Source organism: Hylobates moloch, unplaced genomic scaffold, assembly GCF_009828535.3.
Source record: "Hylobates moloch isolate HMO894 unplaced genomic scaffold, HMol_V3 SCAFFOLD_15, whole genome shotgun sequence".
NCBI lineage: Eukaryota > Metazoa > Chordata > Mammalia > Primates > Hylobatidae > Hylobates > Hylobates moloch.
The window spans coordinates 61162143-61182443 of NW_026652290.1; the positions used below are offsets into that span (position 1 = coordinate 61162143).

General features: G+C 38.2%; 1 protein-coding gene across 1 annotated transcript; it reads right to left on the bottom strand.

Moving 5' to 3' along the window:
• Window positions 1-1838: 1838 nt before the first annotated feature.
• Window positions 1839-20077, bottom strand: MDH1 (malate dehydrogenase 1). Its single transcript, XM_032178080.2, has 9 exons — window positions 19938-20077; window positions 14396-14494; window positions 13465-13561; window positions 11416-11591; window positions 9710-9832; window positions 4189-4365; window positions 3658-3771; window positions 3009-3098; window positions 1839-2171 (listed from the first exon to the last, which is right to left on the bottom strand). Exons 1-9 carry the CDS (start codon window positions 19938-19940, stop codon window positions 2046-2048), a joined length of 1005 nt encoding a protein of 334 aa, XP_032033971.1. The 5' UTR covers window positions 19941-20077; the 3' UTR covers window positions 1839-2045.
• Window positions 20078-20301: the final 224 nt, after the last annotated feature.

Consider the following 20301-nt stretch of genomic DNA (forward strand, 5'->3'; position numbering starts at 1 on the left):
TGGTAAAGAAATGTGGCTTGCCAAATTCCAGTCCTAATGTCACGAGAATATAGAAGGGAGTGTTTGGAACTGAAAGAAAATAACAACTGGTACAATTCATACTTACTTTATGCAAAATTTTGTTCTCTATAGGAAATTTTGTTTTTATGCTTCTGATTAATAGTAGTCTTAAAAGTAGTTTTACTCACTTGCTTTTTCTTTTCTACATCATATGATGATATAGGTAATTTTTAATTTTTTAAAAAGGAGACGGTCTCGCTCTGTTGCCTAGGCTGGAGTGCAGTGGCGTGATCCTAGGTGATCCTCTTGCCTTACTTTCCTGAGTAGATGGGATTACAGGAATCCACCACTGCACTCAGCTAATTTTTAAAATTTTTTGTAGAGATGGGGTCTTGTTTTGTTGCCCCGGCTAGCCTTGAACTCCTGGCTTCAAGCAATCCTCCTGCCCTGGCCTCCCAAAGTAGTAATTTTAAATAAATCCAACCAACAAATATTTGTGCATCCATGGAGTACTACATTAGGCCTGGAGATATTAATACAATATTGCCTATTAGATGAGGACAGTGTGTTAAGCGTGAGGATGAAAAAATAGAAAATGCCTTCTGCCATCATAGGTTTGGGGAAAAAACAAGACTATTAAAAAAACTCCACTATTTTTCTAGTAATAAGCTTAGATTCTTACTTACTCCTAACATAACAACACTATGCTAGTGTTACTCCTAACACTAGCATAAACTTCTGTGGCATTTAGTGGTTTTGAAATATAAATGATTCCTTATCTGCTAAAAAGTAATACCTCCAGTGAAAACCTATTACCATTTTTTTTTTAATATAATGAAAATGTTCTAATTTCATCCAATGGCATAACACTGTTAACAGTATTATCTGCAACTTATTTAATATTAGTAGCTAGCCTTACAATCAAATTATCTACAAAGCGTGAACCTTTAAGATTTTTAAAATATGGTATTTGTTCAATGTAAGTAATGTTTACAAATATATGCTGAAATAGACTGATTCATTATCACAAGGTGGGTTTCCATATTCTATTTAAATACGAGATTTATGCTTTATCTTTCTAGCCTTACTGCCTTCCCCTGGTTAGGAAAATGTATATATATATATATATATCTATCTCAAAATTATTTAGGCAAGCTGGGAAACATCCGAGTTTATTTTCTTCTTTTTTTTTGAGACGGAGTCTCGCTCTGTGCCCAGGCTGGAGTGTGGTGGCGCCATCTGCTCACAGCAAGCTCCGCCTCCTGGGTTCATGCCATTCTCCTGCCTCAGCCTCCTGAGTAGCTGGGACTACAGGTGCCCGCCACCACACCTGGCTAATTTTTTGTATTTTTAGTAGAGATGGGGTTTCACCGCGTCAGCCAGGATGGTCTTGATCTCCTGACGTAGTGATCCACCCGCCTCTGCCTCCCAAAGTGCTGGGATTACAGGTGCGAGCCACCATGCCCAGCCCTCTTTTCTTTTTTTGAGACAGAGTTTCCCCCGTAGCCCAGGCTGGAGTGCAGTGGCGCAATCCCAGCTCACTGCAACTTCCGCCCCCGCCCCCGCCCCCGCCCCGGGACAACCTATTCTCCTACCTCATCCTCCCAAGTAGCTGGGATTACAGGCCTGTGCCACCATGCCTGGCTAATTTTTGTATTTTTAGTAGAGACGGAGTGTCACTATTTGCCCAGGCTGGTCTCAAACTCCTGACCTCAGGTGATCCGCCTGTCTCAAGCTTCCCAAAGTGCTGGGATTACAGGTGTCAGCAACTGTGCCTGGCCAAAAGTTTGTTTCCTGAATAGACACTAAATATTAGCTAGAAACAGAGTCTGAGTCACTTTCATTTGAATATATATTTATTTAGAATGCACACTAACAGCATAACGATAAACTGTCATTCACAAACCTGTACCAAGAAGCACATAATCTTTAAAATGTGTTGTTTTTCACAAGTAATTTAAGTATAGCATTATTATTATTTGGTACTTGAGTCAAAGACGGCATTTAGATTCTTCAGCTTTGAAGCATTTAGTAACATTGTCTAGTCAGGCAGAGGAAAGAAATTCAAAAGCAGTTTCTTTTTCTTCTGTCAGTTCCTTTGCAGTAAGATCCATCTTCTCACGTGAGAAATCATTAATAGGGAGACCTTCAACAAACTTCCAGGTCTTATTCTGTTTGAAAATAATGCAAATAAGAGATTTATACTGGAACTGATCTTTCAGTAAGCAACAACCTTGTTTGAACTTATATTTAGAGGTATATCTGTTTTAAAGTCTGATTCTAAAGTAAATCAAAATCCAGATTTTAATTAATAGATAATTCTAATAAAAACTCAACACTTGAATTTTAAACCCCTTGAATCTAAAAAAAAAAAATCTTCAAAAATGACTGACTTTAGCACAGTTATAATAAAGAGCAACAACACTGAAAACCATTGCTTCATTTAGAAATATACTATTTGTAGGTCTCTGATAGTAGAGGCATAATAACATAGTGTCTAGTGGGAAGAGCTGAATCTTCCTTTCCAGATTAATTTCAATCATAAAAACTTTTAATGACCTGAAGTTGAAATACATATAGTTTTAAAGCTGAGAAAAAATGTCTATTTTAGTAAAGGAACAATTTTCTAGATTAAGTTATACCATTCTGTTTTCTTTTTTGAGGGACAGGGTCCTGTTCTGTTGCCTGGTGGAGGGGTGCTGTCATGGTTCACTGCAGCCTTGATCTCCTAAGCTCAATTAATCCTCCTACCTCAGCCTCTCAAGAACCTGGGACCACAGGTGTGTGCCACCATGCCCGGCTAATTATTTTATTTTTGCAGAGATGGGGGTCTCACTATGTTGCCCAGGCTGGTCTTGAACTCCTGGGCTCAAGCAATCTTGCCACTTTGGCCTTCCAAAGTGTTGGGATTATAGGCGTGAGCCACCATGCCTGGCCAATAATACCATTCTTAAGAGAAACATATAACTACTTCCTCAAAGAAGGGAAATAGCTCCAAAATACCTTACCTTGATTACAACAGGGAATGAGTAGAGCAGATCATCAGGAACACCATAGGAGTTGCCATCAGAGATAACACCCATGGACACAAACTCTCCCTGAAAATAACAATGTTTCACATACTCATGATGATTAGTTTACACAACTGACATATGAACTAATAAAATTAAACCAGGTGACCCTTTCTTACTATGTTCATAACATTATTACTGTGTAAGGAACTATCATCAGCACCAGGTAATGGTGACAAGATAACTTTCATGGACATTATTTCATTCCACGCTTCCATATCATATGTGAAGTAGGCCAGGGAAACCTAATCCTCATTTTACAGATGAGGAAGCTGTGGCCTAGAAGGAAAAATTTCACCCCTACTATGTACCAGGCATTGTGCTAGGTGTTTTCCATATGCAATCTCCTTTAACTCTCACAAACCTCTGTATAATAGTAATGTCATGTAAAAGATGACAAAACAGCTCAGAAAGGTCAAGGCTAACAAACTCCGAAGTTTACTTAGTTAATAGGCAGCTGAGCTGAGAAATGAACCTGAGAAATGAACCTAACCTGACTGACTGCTACGGCTATATTCTTTTTATATTATATCATCAGGCAACAAAAATAAAATAGAGTGACCTGTGCAAATCACTAAATCCTTACCTCTGGGGTTCCAAACCAGATGTCCCTGACGTGGTCACAGATGGCTTTTGCAGCAGACATTGCACTGGATAGTTTTCGAGCCTTGATGACAGCAGCGCCACGCTGCTGCACAGTCTGGGAAGGGGGCAGGTGAAGGCAGCAGTATTAATTGGTCACGATAGCAAAGTTTTCATTAATTCCAAATTGACCTTGGGGTGAAAGGCTATGACCAGAGCTTAATGTGTCCCCTCCAAAATCATGCAACAACCCGCTGTGAGCCTTACCAATCCTTCTGGAAAAAGGAAACTATGTATCTCCATACAAAGTTTATCATAGGTCAGACAAAGACATGGATCTTGGTATAAATCTCAACTGCTGTGCTACAGATCACATCAGATGACACTGGATCATGTCTGGCTTACTATGTTCCCGAAAGTATGCAGTCATCAGAGCAACTGTGAAAGACCTGCCCTCCTTGAAGGTTTTCTGTCCTAAGAGTCTCTCAAGAGTTCTTTATGCTCAGTATTAAGAAGGCTCACAGATTTTTCTTACCGTGACAAATTCTCCCTTGAGCCAGCTGTCATCTTTCAGAGCTTCATAAACACCAACTTCCTTTCCTTGCAATTTTACCTTGGCATGGTTGACATCTGGATACTGAGTCGAGGAATGGTTTCCCCAGATAATGACATTCTTTACATCATTAGCAGTCACACCAAGTTTAAGAGCAATCTAGTTAAATTGAAAACAAATACATTACTGAGACAAATGCTTTTTATTTCCAATTGGGACCTGTTTTGACAAATGCCCTTAAATAAAGATAAAAAGCTTCTGAAATTTCAAGAGAACACAAGAGTTATATTTACTTGTAAAAAATGTAAATTTATTGCTTGGCAATTTCCTACAACAGCTTAACAGTGGTAACAACTGTGGACTTGAAACCTTATGGAGTATAATGTTTAAGGGTATGAAGCATCCCATAGTTTGTGGTTAACTTATTAGTACAGTAGGTGTATCAAACATAAAACATTAATCAAGTTACTATTATTTATTAATCAATTTACTATTTCTTGAATATGTAAATGTGATCTTTTGTTTCACTGTTAATGTTTACTTGGAGATGTCTTCTCAGTGCTTCTGAGTAATCAGGTATTTAGGCACTTTATATTTAGGTAAAATTTTCATTATATACCATATAGAAATTAATTTTCAGATAACCCTAAATATGAAATTTTAGAGTTGGATAGGACTCAAATTACCAAGATATGACTGTCTTCATTTTATATATCAGGAAACTAAAGGAAAGAGGTTTTATATATGTGTATGTGTGTGTGTGTACACATATACACACTAAAATTATAACATATGTAACAATCTCTAGCTATGACTCCAGAAAGCACCTTAGGGTCATGCAATGCCTTGCAATCAATCACATGTAATATGGTAGCCACAAAAAAGGTTAGAAAGTTATGTCTTGGGCTGGGCATGGTGGCTCACGCCTGTCATCCTAGTGCTTTGGGAGGCCAAGGCGGGCAGACCTGAGGTTGGCAGTTCGAGACCAGCCTGACCAACATGGAGAAACCCTGTCTCTACTAAAAATACAAAGTTAGCCGGGCTTGGTGGCACATGTCTGTAATCCCAGCTACTCGGGAGGCTGAGGCAGGAGAATCGCTTGAACCTGGGAGGCGGAGGTTGCGGTGAGCCAAGATTGCACCACTGCACTCCAGCATGGGTGACACAGCGAGACTCTGTCTCAAAAAAAAAAAAAAAAAAAAAAAAAGAAAGAAATGTCTTGGTAGATTTAAATAAAATCAGCCTGCTTGTTATTTGTCTGATAAGTTTATGTGCAGAAAATAAATTATGATCAGGTATATGTATAATTTGTTCCTAACTAGACAACAGAATTTATGATGAACCAGAAGGGAATGTGGAAAAATATTTTAAGAAGCTGATCTGTTTTGGTGACATTGTGGGCAATTCTTCCTTCCTCTGTGTCCCAAAAAGAATGGGAGAGAAAATTAGTTGTGCCAGCAGCTTTAGCACACATAAATAAAGCATTTCAGTATTTACCATGTAATAAAAGGAATACACTTTGATATTTTAAGGAAAATTTTAAAACAAGGGTAATAGCTCCAAACTGAAACAACTCAAATGTCCTTCAAGAATGGTTAAATACGCCAGGCACAGTGGCTCACACCTGTAATCCCAGCACTTTAGGAGGCCAAGGTGGGAGGATCACAAGGTCGAGAACGAGACCATCATGGCCAACATGGTGAAGCCCCGTCTCTACTAAAAATACAAAAATTAGCTGGACGTGGCAGCATGTGCCTGTAATCCCAGCTACTCAGGAGGCTGAGGCAGGAGAATCTCTTGAACCTGGGAGGTGGAGGTTGCAATGAGCCGAGATCGTGCCATTGCACTCCAGCCTAGGCGACAGGGCAAGACTCTGTCTCAAAAAAAAAAAAAAAAAAAAAAAAAAAGAATGGTTAAATAAACTGTATTATGTCTTACATATGCAATGGAATAAATAAAAGGGGGAAGTGGAAAAACAACAAAAAGGAACAACCTGGATGGATCTTAAAGGCATTAAACTGAGTGAAAAAGAGCCAGTCTCAAAAGGTTCCTTACTGCATGATTCCACTTTTGTAAATTCTCAAAATGACAAAATTATAGAGGTGGAGTGCAGATAAATGATGTCAGGGACAGAGGGAGGTGTGACCATAAGGGAGAATATGAAGGAGTTCTTTTGTGAGTAATGAAGAAATTCTGTACCTTGACTATGGGGGCAGTTATAGGAATCTACACTTGTAATTAAATGTCATAGAATCATTCATAAAGACACAGAAAAAAATAAGTGAATATAAAACTGGTGAAACTTCAGTAAGTCTAGTTAATAGTATTGTGTAGTTCATCAACTTCCTGGTTTTCATAATACTCTGTAGTTATGTAAGATGCCATCAATGGGTGATGGGTACATGGGACTTCTCTGTACTATTTTTTTGCGACTTCTGAGTCTAAAATTATTTCAAAATAAAAAGTAAAAAAAAAACCCCAACCAACCAACCGAAAAGGATAAAGACGAAAAAAAAAAAAAAGGCCATTACCTAAAATGTCTGCAATGACTTGACTGGTCTTCATACTAATTTATTCGGTTAAGTAAGAAGTAAACTGTCTTTACTTTCACTCTCTTAAACTAGTTGAGACTGCTTTCTTAAATCCTAAAATAGTTAAAAGTTTACTTAAAAATTTCTGTTTGTAATATTGTAAATCACTTTTGACCGACCTAATCCCTGCAAGTCTTGCAAGTATTAGGACTATTATCTACAATATTTGCATTAGTCTCCACAAATTAGTTGAGAGTTGGGTTTCTGGGGTACCCAGTTATTGATCTGCTTAGCCTGTGGGGTAGGGCAGAGTGGCACGCTGTTCAATGAGTACCATTTTTTATGTGTGCCATGACTGGAAAGAACTGGGGAAGAAACTGCTCTTATACTTATACTTAAATTTAGCTGGTATGGTATATAGAAAAAGATAAAATTTATACCTTGAACAATTAACTCAAGATATATATTACCAGGAAGTTAGAGCCTATAACTTCCCTGAATGTCTGCTTCAATGCTCCCAAGTACAGTAAAGACAAAATGCCTCTAGGCCTCTCCGCCCTCAGTCCTCCTTGGCTCCCATGCCTTCCTTTGTTCTTGTTGCCCTCCTCCTCTTGCTCCTTCTATCTCTTGAGTTAATCCAGTTCTGTCTGGACAGCAAAGGCCAGGTACTTTGCACCCAGCAGATATAATTTAATATGATTCATGTCACAATTAGTCTCAATTAATACATACCCAGGATAACAGTTCTTTGCTCCCTTGGACACTCATGTCTGTCATATAGGTCTGGTAAAAGTTTTTGATTAATTCTCCAGCCCTAGTAATTTTCTTACCAGCTAACTGGTATCATTGTCAAATTACCTTATCAGCAGACTTAAATACAGTACTGGTTTGAAAATACACAGGGAAGTTCTGCAGGTGTTAAACAGTCCCTAAGTAGCTAAGGCCTCTGAATTCCAAGACAATAATATCTAGCAACCATTCCTGTAAGAAAAACTTATCTTTGGGTTTGTTATTTTTCTCACTGGAAAAACAACTTCTTTTAGAGGAAGAAAGTGCTTCTTCAATGACTCCCTAAAAGCTCTCACTATGCCAGACTGACATGCTGAAACAGTGCCTAGCCAAGGTCCCAGGAGTAACAAAGAACATGTCCCCAAGTGAAGGTTAAAGTCTGAGGAGACAGCACTTTCTTTCCTCTTTGCTCATTCAGACTTTAGCCCTGCAGTGAAAACTGTTTCAGGCACTAGGACAAAGTATCTCTTTGTAGTACCTTTGGAAGCAGAATTTTCCAATGCCTGTCTCCACCAAAGCCTCAGGTGAAACAACAGAAAGTGGTTGTTAGTGTCATTGTGTTACCACTTTCTTGTTGTAGGAACTAAATAAGTCACTTTCTGGCAATCCAGAGTTTACAACTGTAACACGTATAATATCTCTTCCTTTATAACTGTCCCACAGAACTCAAACTGCCTGCCACTCAAACAAACTCCTATTCGTTCTCAGCTACCACCAGACCCAGCCCACAGCCTACAGCCTCTCAGGGAATATTTGCATTTTAAGCTAAAAATTTAAGGGTTGTTATCCAACAACCCTCTAAATTAGGAATGTTTAGGCTGTATGCTTCTTAGAAAGAAGAAATCAACTAATAATAGCAGCCAACCTTTCTTGTATTTACTATGTGCAGGAACCATGCTAAGGGCTTAAAATAGATCTTATTTAATCCTCATAAGAACTCTCTGAGGTAGATATAATTATTACATTTTAAACATTGAATATACTTTCTCAAAATCACAGAGCTAGTAAGTGGACTAAGGTTAGTTGATACCATTAGGTAAGAACATACATAAGCGTTTGGAGTCAGGCAAATCAAGGTGGCTCCGTAATTTATGAGCTGTATGACTCTGAGCAGGTTCTCTGACTTCCCTGGGCCTCAGTTTTCTTACCTAATGCAGGGATAATATGAGATACCTCATATGGTTACTATAAAAATTAAATGGAAAATTACATGTATAGCATTCAATTTACAGTAGCTGCTTAACAAATGTATATTCTTTTCTCTTTCACTAGGCATTCCACAGCTGAAGGATTATTCTCAGGTTAAGGCAGTAGTGCTTCAGCTTAGACCTCACAGCATCTTCTGGTTAACAACAATTTTTTTTTTAAACTAAAGTTATCTTCTCTAGAAGAAAAAGCACTGAACTCATAGACCTATCTAGCAGTGATGACCTACAGATAAGAAGGGATGGCCAGAAAAGCATTAGGGCAAAGGAAAGAGGTTCTGTCCAAGAAGGGGCACCAGGACCAGTTAGATCTGAAAAAGCCTAGGAAACTAGCTCAGATCAGTTGCCTGGCTTCTAATTTTTTGAAAAGCTATTGTTAATTCCCTGGTCACTGGCTCCTTGGCATACTTATCTATGGCTCCAAGAGTAAAGAAAATTAGCAACAGAGTTTAGCTCCTAAGTAGTGAAAGTAGGAAATTTTACAGATACACATAGACTATTAAAAAGACATAAAACTGAAAATTAAATATAAAATTAAAAATTAAAATCTGAATTTGATTGCTTAGCTGCAGGTAAAATAGAAGCAGAGCCACACAATCACACAAAGCTCAAGTCTTTGTTTATATGAGATTATATGTATCTGAAAAAAATTAAACTAAATTATGTACCATCATGTATAACTAATTTTTAACCACTGTAACAAGAGAACATTAGTAACTGCATTTCATTATAGTTAGCAATTGAAATATAGTTAAAGACAAAATCAAGTAGGAAGTCCAGCCTCTGGTCCTTTACGAGAATACATTTAAAGACTCCCTAACAAATTAATAATAATTTACTTTTAATTTAATAAAAGTAATAGGTTTCTACTAAACAAAAACAAGAAAAAAGCACAAACTCAGATTCAGTTATTTTAAAAGTGAGAGAAAAATGTTTTAAAGTTGAACAATCACGAGATTTAAAAGACATTTTTCTTACTTGAGCTTTAGCTCGGTTGTGATCCAAACGAGTCAAGCAACTGAAGTTCTCCTTGGGGATGGATGGAGCCGACTTGGAGGCAGTCAGGCAGTTGGTATTGGCTGGATTACCCACAACAATAACCTAGGAGGAATGGAAGGCACTGAAGAGTTACAGACTATATAGTTACTAACTAATCTATGTTAAAATTTGACTGAAAATGACTAACAGGTAGCCTTTGTACAGGGGAGGCTTGGGAAACACCAAATACAATATAGCATAGGAAAATGCATTTTAAGTTATAAAAATCTTTAATAAAATGGTAATAAAAAATTTTGAAATAATATCAGATTTATAGAAAAGTTACAACCATATTACAGAGACTGACTCCCATATATCTTTTTTTTTTGGTACCTCTTTTGACAAGCTGTAGACAAGATACTTCATTGTCTCTAAGTAGTGCAGTGCTGGCAAATATTTCTCACAAACAAGGACGCTTTGCAGAGGTGGAATTACTGTGCAAGGAGTACTTTACCTCCAAATAGCCTGCCATTTAGTAGTCTGAACAACCTTCTAATATTTGACTGGCACCTGTGGATTTCTATTCAACTCATTTATATTATTTTCTATGATGACAGAAAATAAGTTAACTATTTAAAATGAAGCCCATAGAAAGCAAAAAATGCAGACATCTATGAAATGTTATTGATAGAACATTATAATGGGCAACTTAAAAAATCTTATAAAATTTTTTCACCTTTTTTTGAAAGATAGGAAAGTATATGGAAATCAGTTAAATCTTTAACCAGCAAGCCTATTTGCTATGTGACAATTAAGTTCTAGTTAATTGATAGTTCACTAATAAAAGAAGGTTTGGCTGGGCGTGGTAGCTCACAACTGTAATCCCAGCACTTTGGGAGACCAAGACGGGTGGATCACCTGAGGTCAGGAGTTTGAGACCAGCCTGGCCAACATGGTGAAACCCCGTCTCTACTAAAAATACAAAAATCAGCTGGGTGTGGTGGCATGCAACTGTAGTCCCAGCTACTCAGGAGGCTGAGACAGGAGAATCGCTTGAACCCGGGAGGCAGAGGTTGCAGTGAGCCAAGATTGCACCACTGCACTCCAGCCTGGGTGACAGAGCAAGACTCTGTCTCAAAAAAATTAAAAAAATAAATAAAAAATAAAAAAGGCTTACTGTAATATTAAGACATATTAGAATCTAAAGTAAATAGTTTGAACACGAAGAGAGAACCCTGTCATACTGACTCAATTCTTCAAGAGACAAGCATATTAAAATTCCTCTGCATTAAGAAAATCTGAGCATTCAGAAACCACTATCTTCTACTCCGGAGAATAAACTTACCTTATAGCTAGCTATCTCCTTTCACAATCACACACAAATTTAAATGTCTAAATAAATATTCCCACGCAGCAAAAATACACCAGAAGGTCCTGTGCCTTCTCTACAGGTTTAAGAACTAATACTAAATTTTCACGTTATACTAATAGGAAAAATATTTTTGAGCACTCTGAATATAGATTTCTACACTGTAAGAAAAAACCCAGAAAGGGAGAGCTTATCGAGCAAAACTCTATAGCCGTATTTACTGATGATTGTACAGAACTAGAAAAAAGGGCAAATAATTTTGGTTTTGCTTAAATGCTGAAAGCATAAGTTTCAAATGCTAATAATGAAAAATCCCATAAGATACAGTGTTGGTCACCTTAACTGACTTCTTGGCGTATTTATCTAAGGCTGCACCCTGGGATTTGAAGATTTTCACATTTGCTTTCAGTAAATCTTTTCTCTCCATGCCTTCCCTTCTTGGCATGGAGCCCACAAGAATGGCCACATCCAGGTCTTTGAAGGCAACCTCTTCTTTATCTGTTGCGATGACATCTGTGGACATGGCAATAAATATGCAGAGCTACTTAAACATCAAAGTTTGAAGTTTTCTTTTTTATATTGAATCTACTCATTAATTCTTTCACTTGTTGCAAGTGTTTACATATCACACTGATATACATTTCAGGAGCCTAAGAAAGATAATATATTAATTTAACAATCATAACATCAGAAATGTCAATAGATTTATTTTGCTTCTCCTATTTCAATAATTATCTTAAATGTCAAAACTCCATCGCTTTTATCTTATATAATCATAAGGGATGCAAGGTATAATGATGACTTTTGAAGCAACACTTGTTATTCACACTAATTACCACACAACACAAAAGAGCAACTAATTCACCTAACCTTTAAATTACAATTACTTTAAGGTCTAAGACACCAATCACAAATTTGAAAATAATAAATGGCTACTGAGGAGTTTTGTGCCACAGATAATGCTAAGCGATTTATATTATTATCAAATTTAATTTTCACATTTTATAGATGGAGACACTGAGGTTTAAAGAGATTAACTCGCCACCATCAAAAGATAATGGAGCTGTAATTCCAGCCTAGGTTGGTCCAGAGTTCAACCACTATGCTCCAGTGCTAATACAATAAGCAAACATCACTTGCTTTTTGACTAAAGAACATAAGTCATCGCACTTCTTTGATTGTATTAAAAAACCTATGACCAACATTCAGCATTTTCACTGGAAAATTGGCTAGTTGCATCACAGTCAAGGCTGCCATAAGTCTGAAAATGGGCATAGACAGGAACACCAGCTGGAGGAAAAAAAATTATCTTCCTCTTTCCCAGTCACATGTCCTTATTTGCTGAACTTTCCCTTCCCTGTCATATTCACATCTGGCAGAGGACAAACAACTGCAATCTGGGCCCTTTAGAGAAAAAGCACAGGCAACTCAGCAGAGAAAGGAATACAAATGGGCAAAAGCAGCAAAGCTGATTTGGAAAGAGCTGTGGGTGAGAAAAGGGAACCAACGGAATAATGTGGGCAGTCATGTATTCTTCTACAGAACTTTGCAACCAAAAGACTTAGATGGCAGAGTATCCCTTCTAGCAAATGTTTATTCAACAGATGAAGAATTTTAAGGAAAGTTTTTCTTGGAAGGTATATATTATTTTGCTTTGTGCAAACTTCTAGGAGAGTATCATTAATTAATCTTTACCAAAAGAAAGACTATGATGAAGATATAGCTGAAGAAAAATATTCAAATTAATTTAGAATATTTTAATAAACTTTTCGATCAAATTTAAGGCTCCTTATTATATTTGTATTACAGTTCAATGATTTGCAAAGGCCCTTAGCTGAGCTCTTCTGGGTATTTTTCAAACTACAGAGCATATGGTAAGGACAATTTACACTATGTCTCAACCTGATGATTGGTAGATGGGATGGGGACCATATAAGAGGAACCAACCAACTTCCAGAGCAATGTATAGTTATGAAGGACATCCTTCAAAACTGAGAGTTTTCCATTAAAGGATGCTACTATTACCATTTAAACAGACTCCATAACAACACAATGTAGACAATTCCTACGTTGTCTATAATGTGTGTGTGTTGACAATTTCAGGTGTATAACCCTTGTGCAATATTACACTTAACTGGTATAATAAATTATATACACACACACATTGGGGAAAAAAGGATAGTCCTTTACCTGACATTGATTGTTTCTCATTTTTTACCCTTATTTATCCTTGGTATACATAAGTAGTTAATAAGTAGTGGTAGTTCAAAATAAAAAAATCCTCATATGAAATATTTTCTAATTGAGAGCCTTTAACAAAAACCTAAAACCTATATTTTGTAAGAAATCAAATACCATAAAATCCCTTCTCTACTCCCCAACCCACCTTTCAAGAGGGGAAGGGCACAGTCTTGCAGTTCCATTAGGACACCGTCCAGGACACCCATCATGGGGGTGATATCCAACAGCACAAGAATTATAGGCTACCAAATAGCAAGGACAGCATCTGTTAGTGTAGGCTATTTCATTTAGACACAAGAAAGTCTTTTCACATAGTTTTTATTTGGTATGTACATGCATGTAATTCCCATTAATTAGTCATGATAATTATTTTAGGAGGTCAGGTATCTAGCAGTATGCCACTTTCAGAAAGAAGGATGCTATAAAACCAGCATTGGTTTGCTAACAGACACAGTGAGAGGAATCACCACTACTCAATTTTAACAGTACATGAAAAAAACATTAAACTGAGTGACATGCCATAGCTTGCTCTTACTGTTAATAGCTGTATGTTTGATTTCAGTTCATGGAAAGCTAAGTACAGTATCTGACATGAAAGAATAATTCAGTATCCATGGGTCAAGAAACTGAATAAATGAATACCTTAGAAAAGGATTTTACTGTATATTAATCAGGCTTGCTGGAAGTCGGAGTGCCTGCTTCAACTGGGAAGCAGATTTCCTGACTCTTTTGGTTCCAAAGGCCATTTATGAACAAGGGAGTGCTTATTGAGTAACTCTCCCACATGACTGTAAGTTACTGTCATTAGTGATATCTCCCATTGACTGACACCTGCTGGTTACACCAAGTCAACTAAGTACAATATATGGAAGAGTTCTCATTTGCAAAGTGTTTTCAGTGCCTGCAGGCATACATATAAATACCTTAGTAGCTTCCATTTATAGCAATGTGACTATTACATTTATTGGGATTACACCTTCCTTCACTGTTTTACAATTTGTGTACAACTAAATACAGAATTTTATTAACCATATTCTTACTCTAATAACTTAAGATTTATAGACACCTGTTCCTACCTGATCTTTACCAAAGACAGATCCATTTCCAATACTGTACAGCAGTGAATATGCAATTTGACCAGCTGCTCCAGTCACAAGGACTCTGATTGGTTCAGACTGTAATGAAAAAGACCCATTAACATCTTTAAGTACTACTGTACCTCAAAAATATCCAGGATTTTAATTTATAGTAAGAAATCCACATACTTTAAAAGTGAATGTAAAATTTTAAAGTCCTTTTGCATCTGGCTCAGTAGAAAATGAATGTGCTGCATATTTACGTGGTGTTATTTAACTCTCACCATGTAGGGAGCTAAAAGTGTTATCCTGGATTTACTTACATAATCTTATCCACCTTTTTTGGGATATTTTACCACTAAAATAGGCTCAACAATATTGATGTGTTCAGTATGTGGTGATCCAAACCTGGCAGCCACTAGAGCCACACAAATCCTTATTATGCAAAGCCCCCACTCCCATCTGCTCAATAGAGTCTTCATACCAAGAAGAACAGTGAAAGAGGCTAAAACTTTCCATTTACATTGAGCCAAAACATTTAAATAAGACAATTAATTGTGCTTCAACTTTATTGTTTGGAGGAGGAAAAACAAGATTTTTTATTTCGGGAGAAACAACAGCAACATGTAGTGACAGACAGCTGACAACCTGATTCCAAGGGAAAATTATTTTTAAAAGCAAGGAAGGAAGACATACAAAGAGAGATTTCAACAGATCCTGAACAAAATATTGACATAGAAACAAAGATAACTGATATTCAAAGTGATGACTCTGAGTAAAAAAAGACTAAGCTGACAGAATTTTAAAAAATAGAAATATTTCTATTAAAAAGAAAAAACAATAATGTTTAGAAACATAATGAGTAAGGTTAGACAGAAAAATTCAATTAAGGTCAACCATTCGTTTCCCCGATAATGCTGGGTAAATGTACTTCCACTGTCACCTTTACCCCTACCTGCATGGAGAGATGGTCCACTGATGTGACTAAGCCTAGAATGTTTGGTTTCTTTTTATTTAAAGTTCCTTCTTCCAGATGAGAGTCGTGTCTCTGAGACAAAACAAGGATGGATAGCCTCGAAGGCTTCTTTTAAGCTTCTAACTCGAAGCTCTGAAAGTCAGCAGCACTCAGCAATTTGGTACTCACTCATAGAAATCAAAGAAAAAAAAAATTTCAAAAAAGAAGTGTCAGGCCAGGGATGGTGGCTCATGCCTGTAATCCCAGCACTTTGGGAGGCTGAGGCAGGCAGATCACCTGAGGTTGGGAGTTTGAGACCAGCCTGACCAACATGGAGAAACCCCGTCTCTACTAAAAATACAAAATTAGCTGGGCATGGTGGCAGGCACCTCCCAGCTATTTGGAAGGCGGAGGCAGGTGACTCGCTTGAACTCGGGAGGCAGAGGTTGAGTGAGCGGAGATCGTGCCATTGCATTCCAGCCTGGGCAACAAGATCGAAATTCCTTCTCAAAAAAAAAAAAAAAAAAAAAAAAAAGTGTCAACTGGTGTAGAGAAATGAATTTGAATTTGATCATAGCCAACTATATACTACACAATATTTGTTTTCTAATGTATTACTATTTATAGAAAAATCTTTACACGTTTTTCTACACGTTTTTCATCAATCTCTACACGTTTTTCATTCTGTCATTTTCCCTTCTTTCCTTGAAGTAGAGTAGGTGAGAAAAAGGGAATACAGGAAGAAATTATTACTCCCTTTCCCTTTAGAATACGAGATCCTTAAGGACAGGGACTTTGTCTATTTTATTTACTGCTGTATCTCAATTGCCTAGAACAACACCTGTCCCGTAGTTGGAACTCCGATATTTGCTTGAAGGAATAGCTGGGTCCTGTAAAACTACCAAAAAGATGGAAATGTATAAGAACTGTTTGGAAACATATGTAACGTGCTTTAAAAATTTTTAAAGATATTTTATTTATTTAAGATATTTCAGGCTGAGTGCAGTGGCTCACGCCTACGATCCCAGTGCATTGCGCAGGGGGCCGAGGTGGGTGGATCACTTGAGCCCAGGAGTTCGAGACCAGCCTGGGCAACACAGTGAAACCCTGTCTCTTAAAAAAACAATTTAGCTGGGTGTGGTGGCAGATGCTGTAGTTCCAGCCACTCAGGAGGCTGAGGTAGGAGAATCACTTGAGCCTTGGAAGTTAAGGCTACAGTGACCCATTACTGTGTCAGTGCACTTCAGCCTTGGTGACAGAGTGAGATCCTGTCTCAAACAAAAACTTACTCATATATATTATGAAAACAAAAGGTATTTTATTCATATATACCATGTATTGAGAAAACTGGAAACTTAGTGACCACAATAGTTCCAACTATAGTTAACAAAATTGTCATTAGTACTAATGATATTACCTTATAAATCCACTGGTGAACTGTTTTCTCATTTAATTCATTCATTAAACAAAACATCATTAAGTTCCTATCATGTACTTGGTACTATTTTAGGCCAGGGAATCCATTGGTGAATCACGTGAAGGAAACAAAAGGATACATGAATTTTCTAAAACAGGGGGCTAGAGAAGCAGTATAGAGTAGTAATTAAAGAGATGGACTCTGGAGCCATACTTTCTGGGTTCAAGTCCTGGCTCCACAACTCATTAACTGCATGCTCTAGGACAAGTTACTTAACCTTTCTGTATTATTTCCCCATAGTAAAATGGAGATAATAATAGTAATTACCTAACAAACAGAGTAATTTTAAGGATTAAAAGAGTTAACACACAAAGCACTAAGAACAGTGCGTAGTATTTATAATTATCATCACAGAATTTTCCTCTAAAGACTTTAATAGCCTGTGGTTTTCTATTTACATTTCTGTTCCTCTGAAGCCCCCTTGAGAACAGTCTGTCTTTGATGCGGATTTGCATTCCCGTATAGCGTTCAACAAGTATTTGTTGAATGAAGGAAGGTTAGGGTATAAAGTATGAATAGATACTACTTCAATGAACAGCAAACTAGGATAAGAAAAGGGGGGCTGGAGAGTGAAGATCACTATAAAGTTTAACTTCCCATAAGGTCACCTATATGGTTAGAACGCAGTCAATTTTAGTAGCTACTTAAAAATATGTTCACAGTATCACAGTCCTTAGTGAAGGGGTTGTGGCCACCTAATGAACAGTTAATTCCACCTCAGCAGTTTTCTTCTGTGTCTTTGGGGAAATTACTTTCCCAGGTAGGTAATTCTATCTTATTAATGGTAGTATGAGGCTTAGTTAGTGTTTGAATGTTTGAAGATGAAACAGAGAAAGAAAGTCCATGTATGGTTCTTTCTGCTCTTCTGCAACATTGCAGTTGAAAAGCAGGAGGGTGGGAGAGTCCTGCTGACTTTCACAATGTTATAGTGTGAACATAGGTTACTATTCTTTGCTCAGATATCTGGGCAGTCTGCCAAGATCCAAAGAAGGAATGTCTTTGCTCTTAGCAGGGCACCAATGACTTTCCTGCAGATGCAGGCTCTGTGCTAACTTCTCAGCTACAAAGACTGAATTTAAGTGTCTCTGTTATTCCACAGACAGATCCACATATTCCTTTTTCACTTTCAAATTTATATATATTTCTAAATTACATGTATTTCTATAACACAAAAAACTAAGCAGTACCATTTAGATTCCTTCATACAGTTTATTTTGCTGTCACTCCCTATAGACAACAAGCAAAGAATCCTCCGCTTTGAATGAGCTTACAAAAGAAGGCTCTTTTCTAACTCTGTCCATTCACACACTCCTGAGGGGGCAGGGAAATTGAGTCATGTGTGAGTTTGCTGTCAGTTCCAGCAAACTGCCAGACAAATTCTTCCTCATGTTCTGTCTCCGTGTTATCTGGCACCCCAGTGACCTTCCAGCCGTGGGGCCTTGCTAGGGAAACTAGCTAAGAATCTGGGGCCCAAAATCTCTCTGTGACCTTGGGAAAATTATCTGACCTCACCAGACTACATTATAAGAGTAGATAACATAATCTCCAAATTCTCTTTTAATTCTAGAATTCCAGTATTTTGAATTGCAAGGAATAAAAAGCTATCAAGTAATCTACATGCTGGTAACACATTTGAGTCTGTATATGCAGTATGAAATGGTAACTTCATCCAGAATCTCAGCTAGTAAAAATAAGTTTTCAGGGAGTTGAGTACACTGTCTCTCCCCCGCTGCGAGACCTCACTGCGGTGGTCTCTATAAAAATAAAAATTCAGAAAGACTTGGTAAGTGTAAGACACAATATAGAAAAATGGCAAGAGTGTGAGACTCTTGGGGCAAATCACATTCTCTCTGCGTCTCGATAAACTCAATTTTAAGATCTGAAGTGGGGAGATTCGTCAAGATGACCTTTAAAAGATCCCATTCAGTTCTAAAAGCAGAAAGTCCAAGGTTCTCAGATAATAAGTACCTCTGCTTTCTAGCTAAGGTTATTAGGACAGAAAACTACTGAAACCATAATTTAAGTGACTAATTATGTGACAAAACATTTAGGAAACCTAGGTTTAACACCTCCTGGAACTTAGTAGCTGTCTCCACTGGCCCCGTTAGACAGGCAGAGAGAGTAATGCCCTTGCCTTGAAAACGTGTCTTTTCAGGTTCTGGGAAATTTCCAATTCATTCAAACATTTCTCCACATTCTCCAGCCATTTTAGTATTTTGCAGATAAAGTAGGAAAAACAGTCGCAACTATAAATACAAGCCATTGTATTGATAGTATGAAGCGATTTCTCTGAGTTTGATGACAAATGTCACCTTCAAGCAGTACACAGATTATTCCTACGCCAGAGTTCCTTCACCAACCCTCCCCCTCCCCGTCTCTTTCAGCAGAGACAAGCTACGGAGATCTAGGTTATCCAGGTCTTCCATGACAAAATGGTTACTCTGCTACATTTAAGAGAGATGTTTCTGGAATTCACAACATACAGTTCAATAAAGAATATCTGCAGTAGTTATTTGGTTAGTGATGCTGTCACTTCAATATGTCCTGGCATTACAAAAAAGGTCAATGAACGGGTTCCAAATAACATTTTGAGAAATTAGATATGGCGGAAACACGTCTCCTGCAAACGCAGATCGTAATCTGGCGCACCTGGTAAATACTACCTTTCCAGCATTTTGCTTTCAAGGGCCCTGTGACAAAAGCCGTTATAAACACTGTAGGCAAATCTGGAGAAAAAGGGGTTAGGACCCAACCTTTCCTTCCCATCGCAAACCTTATCGTCCTTATCAAACACCGTAACGTCCTTTGGAAAATAGCTGCAGCGTCGCATTTTGTCCTCCTGCCATGCAGCAGGATTAAGATCGCACCTCTCCCAGGGCAACTACTTCTCCAGAGCCCTCCTAAGAGCGCCCCATGCCCCGCAAGGTGGAAATCAATCCCTTCCCATTACTGGGTCACTGCGACAATCCCCAGAAGATGAGTCCGAGCTTGCCAAACGGCGCGAAGGACAGTGCCTTGCACAGCTGCCTCCCAAAAGTCCCTAAAGTGCAAGAAACCCCAACAAGGGCGCGAGGGCCGGAGGTGGGCAGGAACCCGGGGCCCACACTCACCATGATTGAAAACTGCGGGGACAATTTCAACAACTGCAAAATGAGCCTCAGAGAGTCAGGTCACCTCTACTGCGGAACTGACTCGGAGAGGGCGAGCGGTGTTAGCGAGAAAAGACTCCGCTCCCGACGCGGCGCTCTCTGGGAACTGTAGTTTATGCTGCCCTGGTTCTGGCGCAATCTCCAAAGCGTTTCCTTCAAGTATTGAACTACACTTCCCGATACCACAGGTATTTCTCAAGCTCGTCTCACTGCGCTCTGCGCCGATTGCAAAGTAGTCCCTGAGGATGAGCCGCTGTGATTGGAGGACGACGACAAGCGGATGGTTTGGGCTCAGGCGGAAAGGACCTGCCTGATGGCGCCCGGC

What these genes read in the sequence shown, in the direction of transcription:
- MDH1 (XM_032178080.2), bottom strand. An exon ending in CTGTCTTTGGTAAAGATCAG is followed by an intron (nt 13,562 to 14,395) that starts GTAGGAACAGGT and finishes GCTATTTGGTAG; the next exon opens with CCTATAATTCTTGTGCTGTT. An exon ending in TGCCCTTCCCCTCTTGAAAG is followed by an intron (nt 11,592 to 13,464) that starts GTGGGTTGGGGA and finishes CCATGTCCACAG; the next exon opens with ATGTCATCGCAACAGATAAA.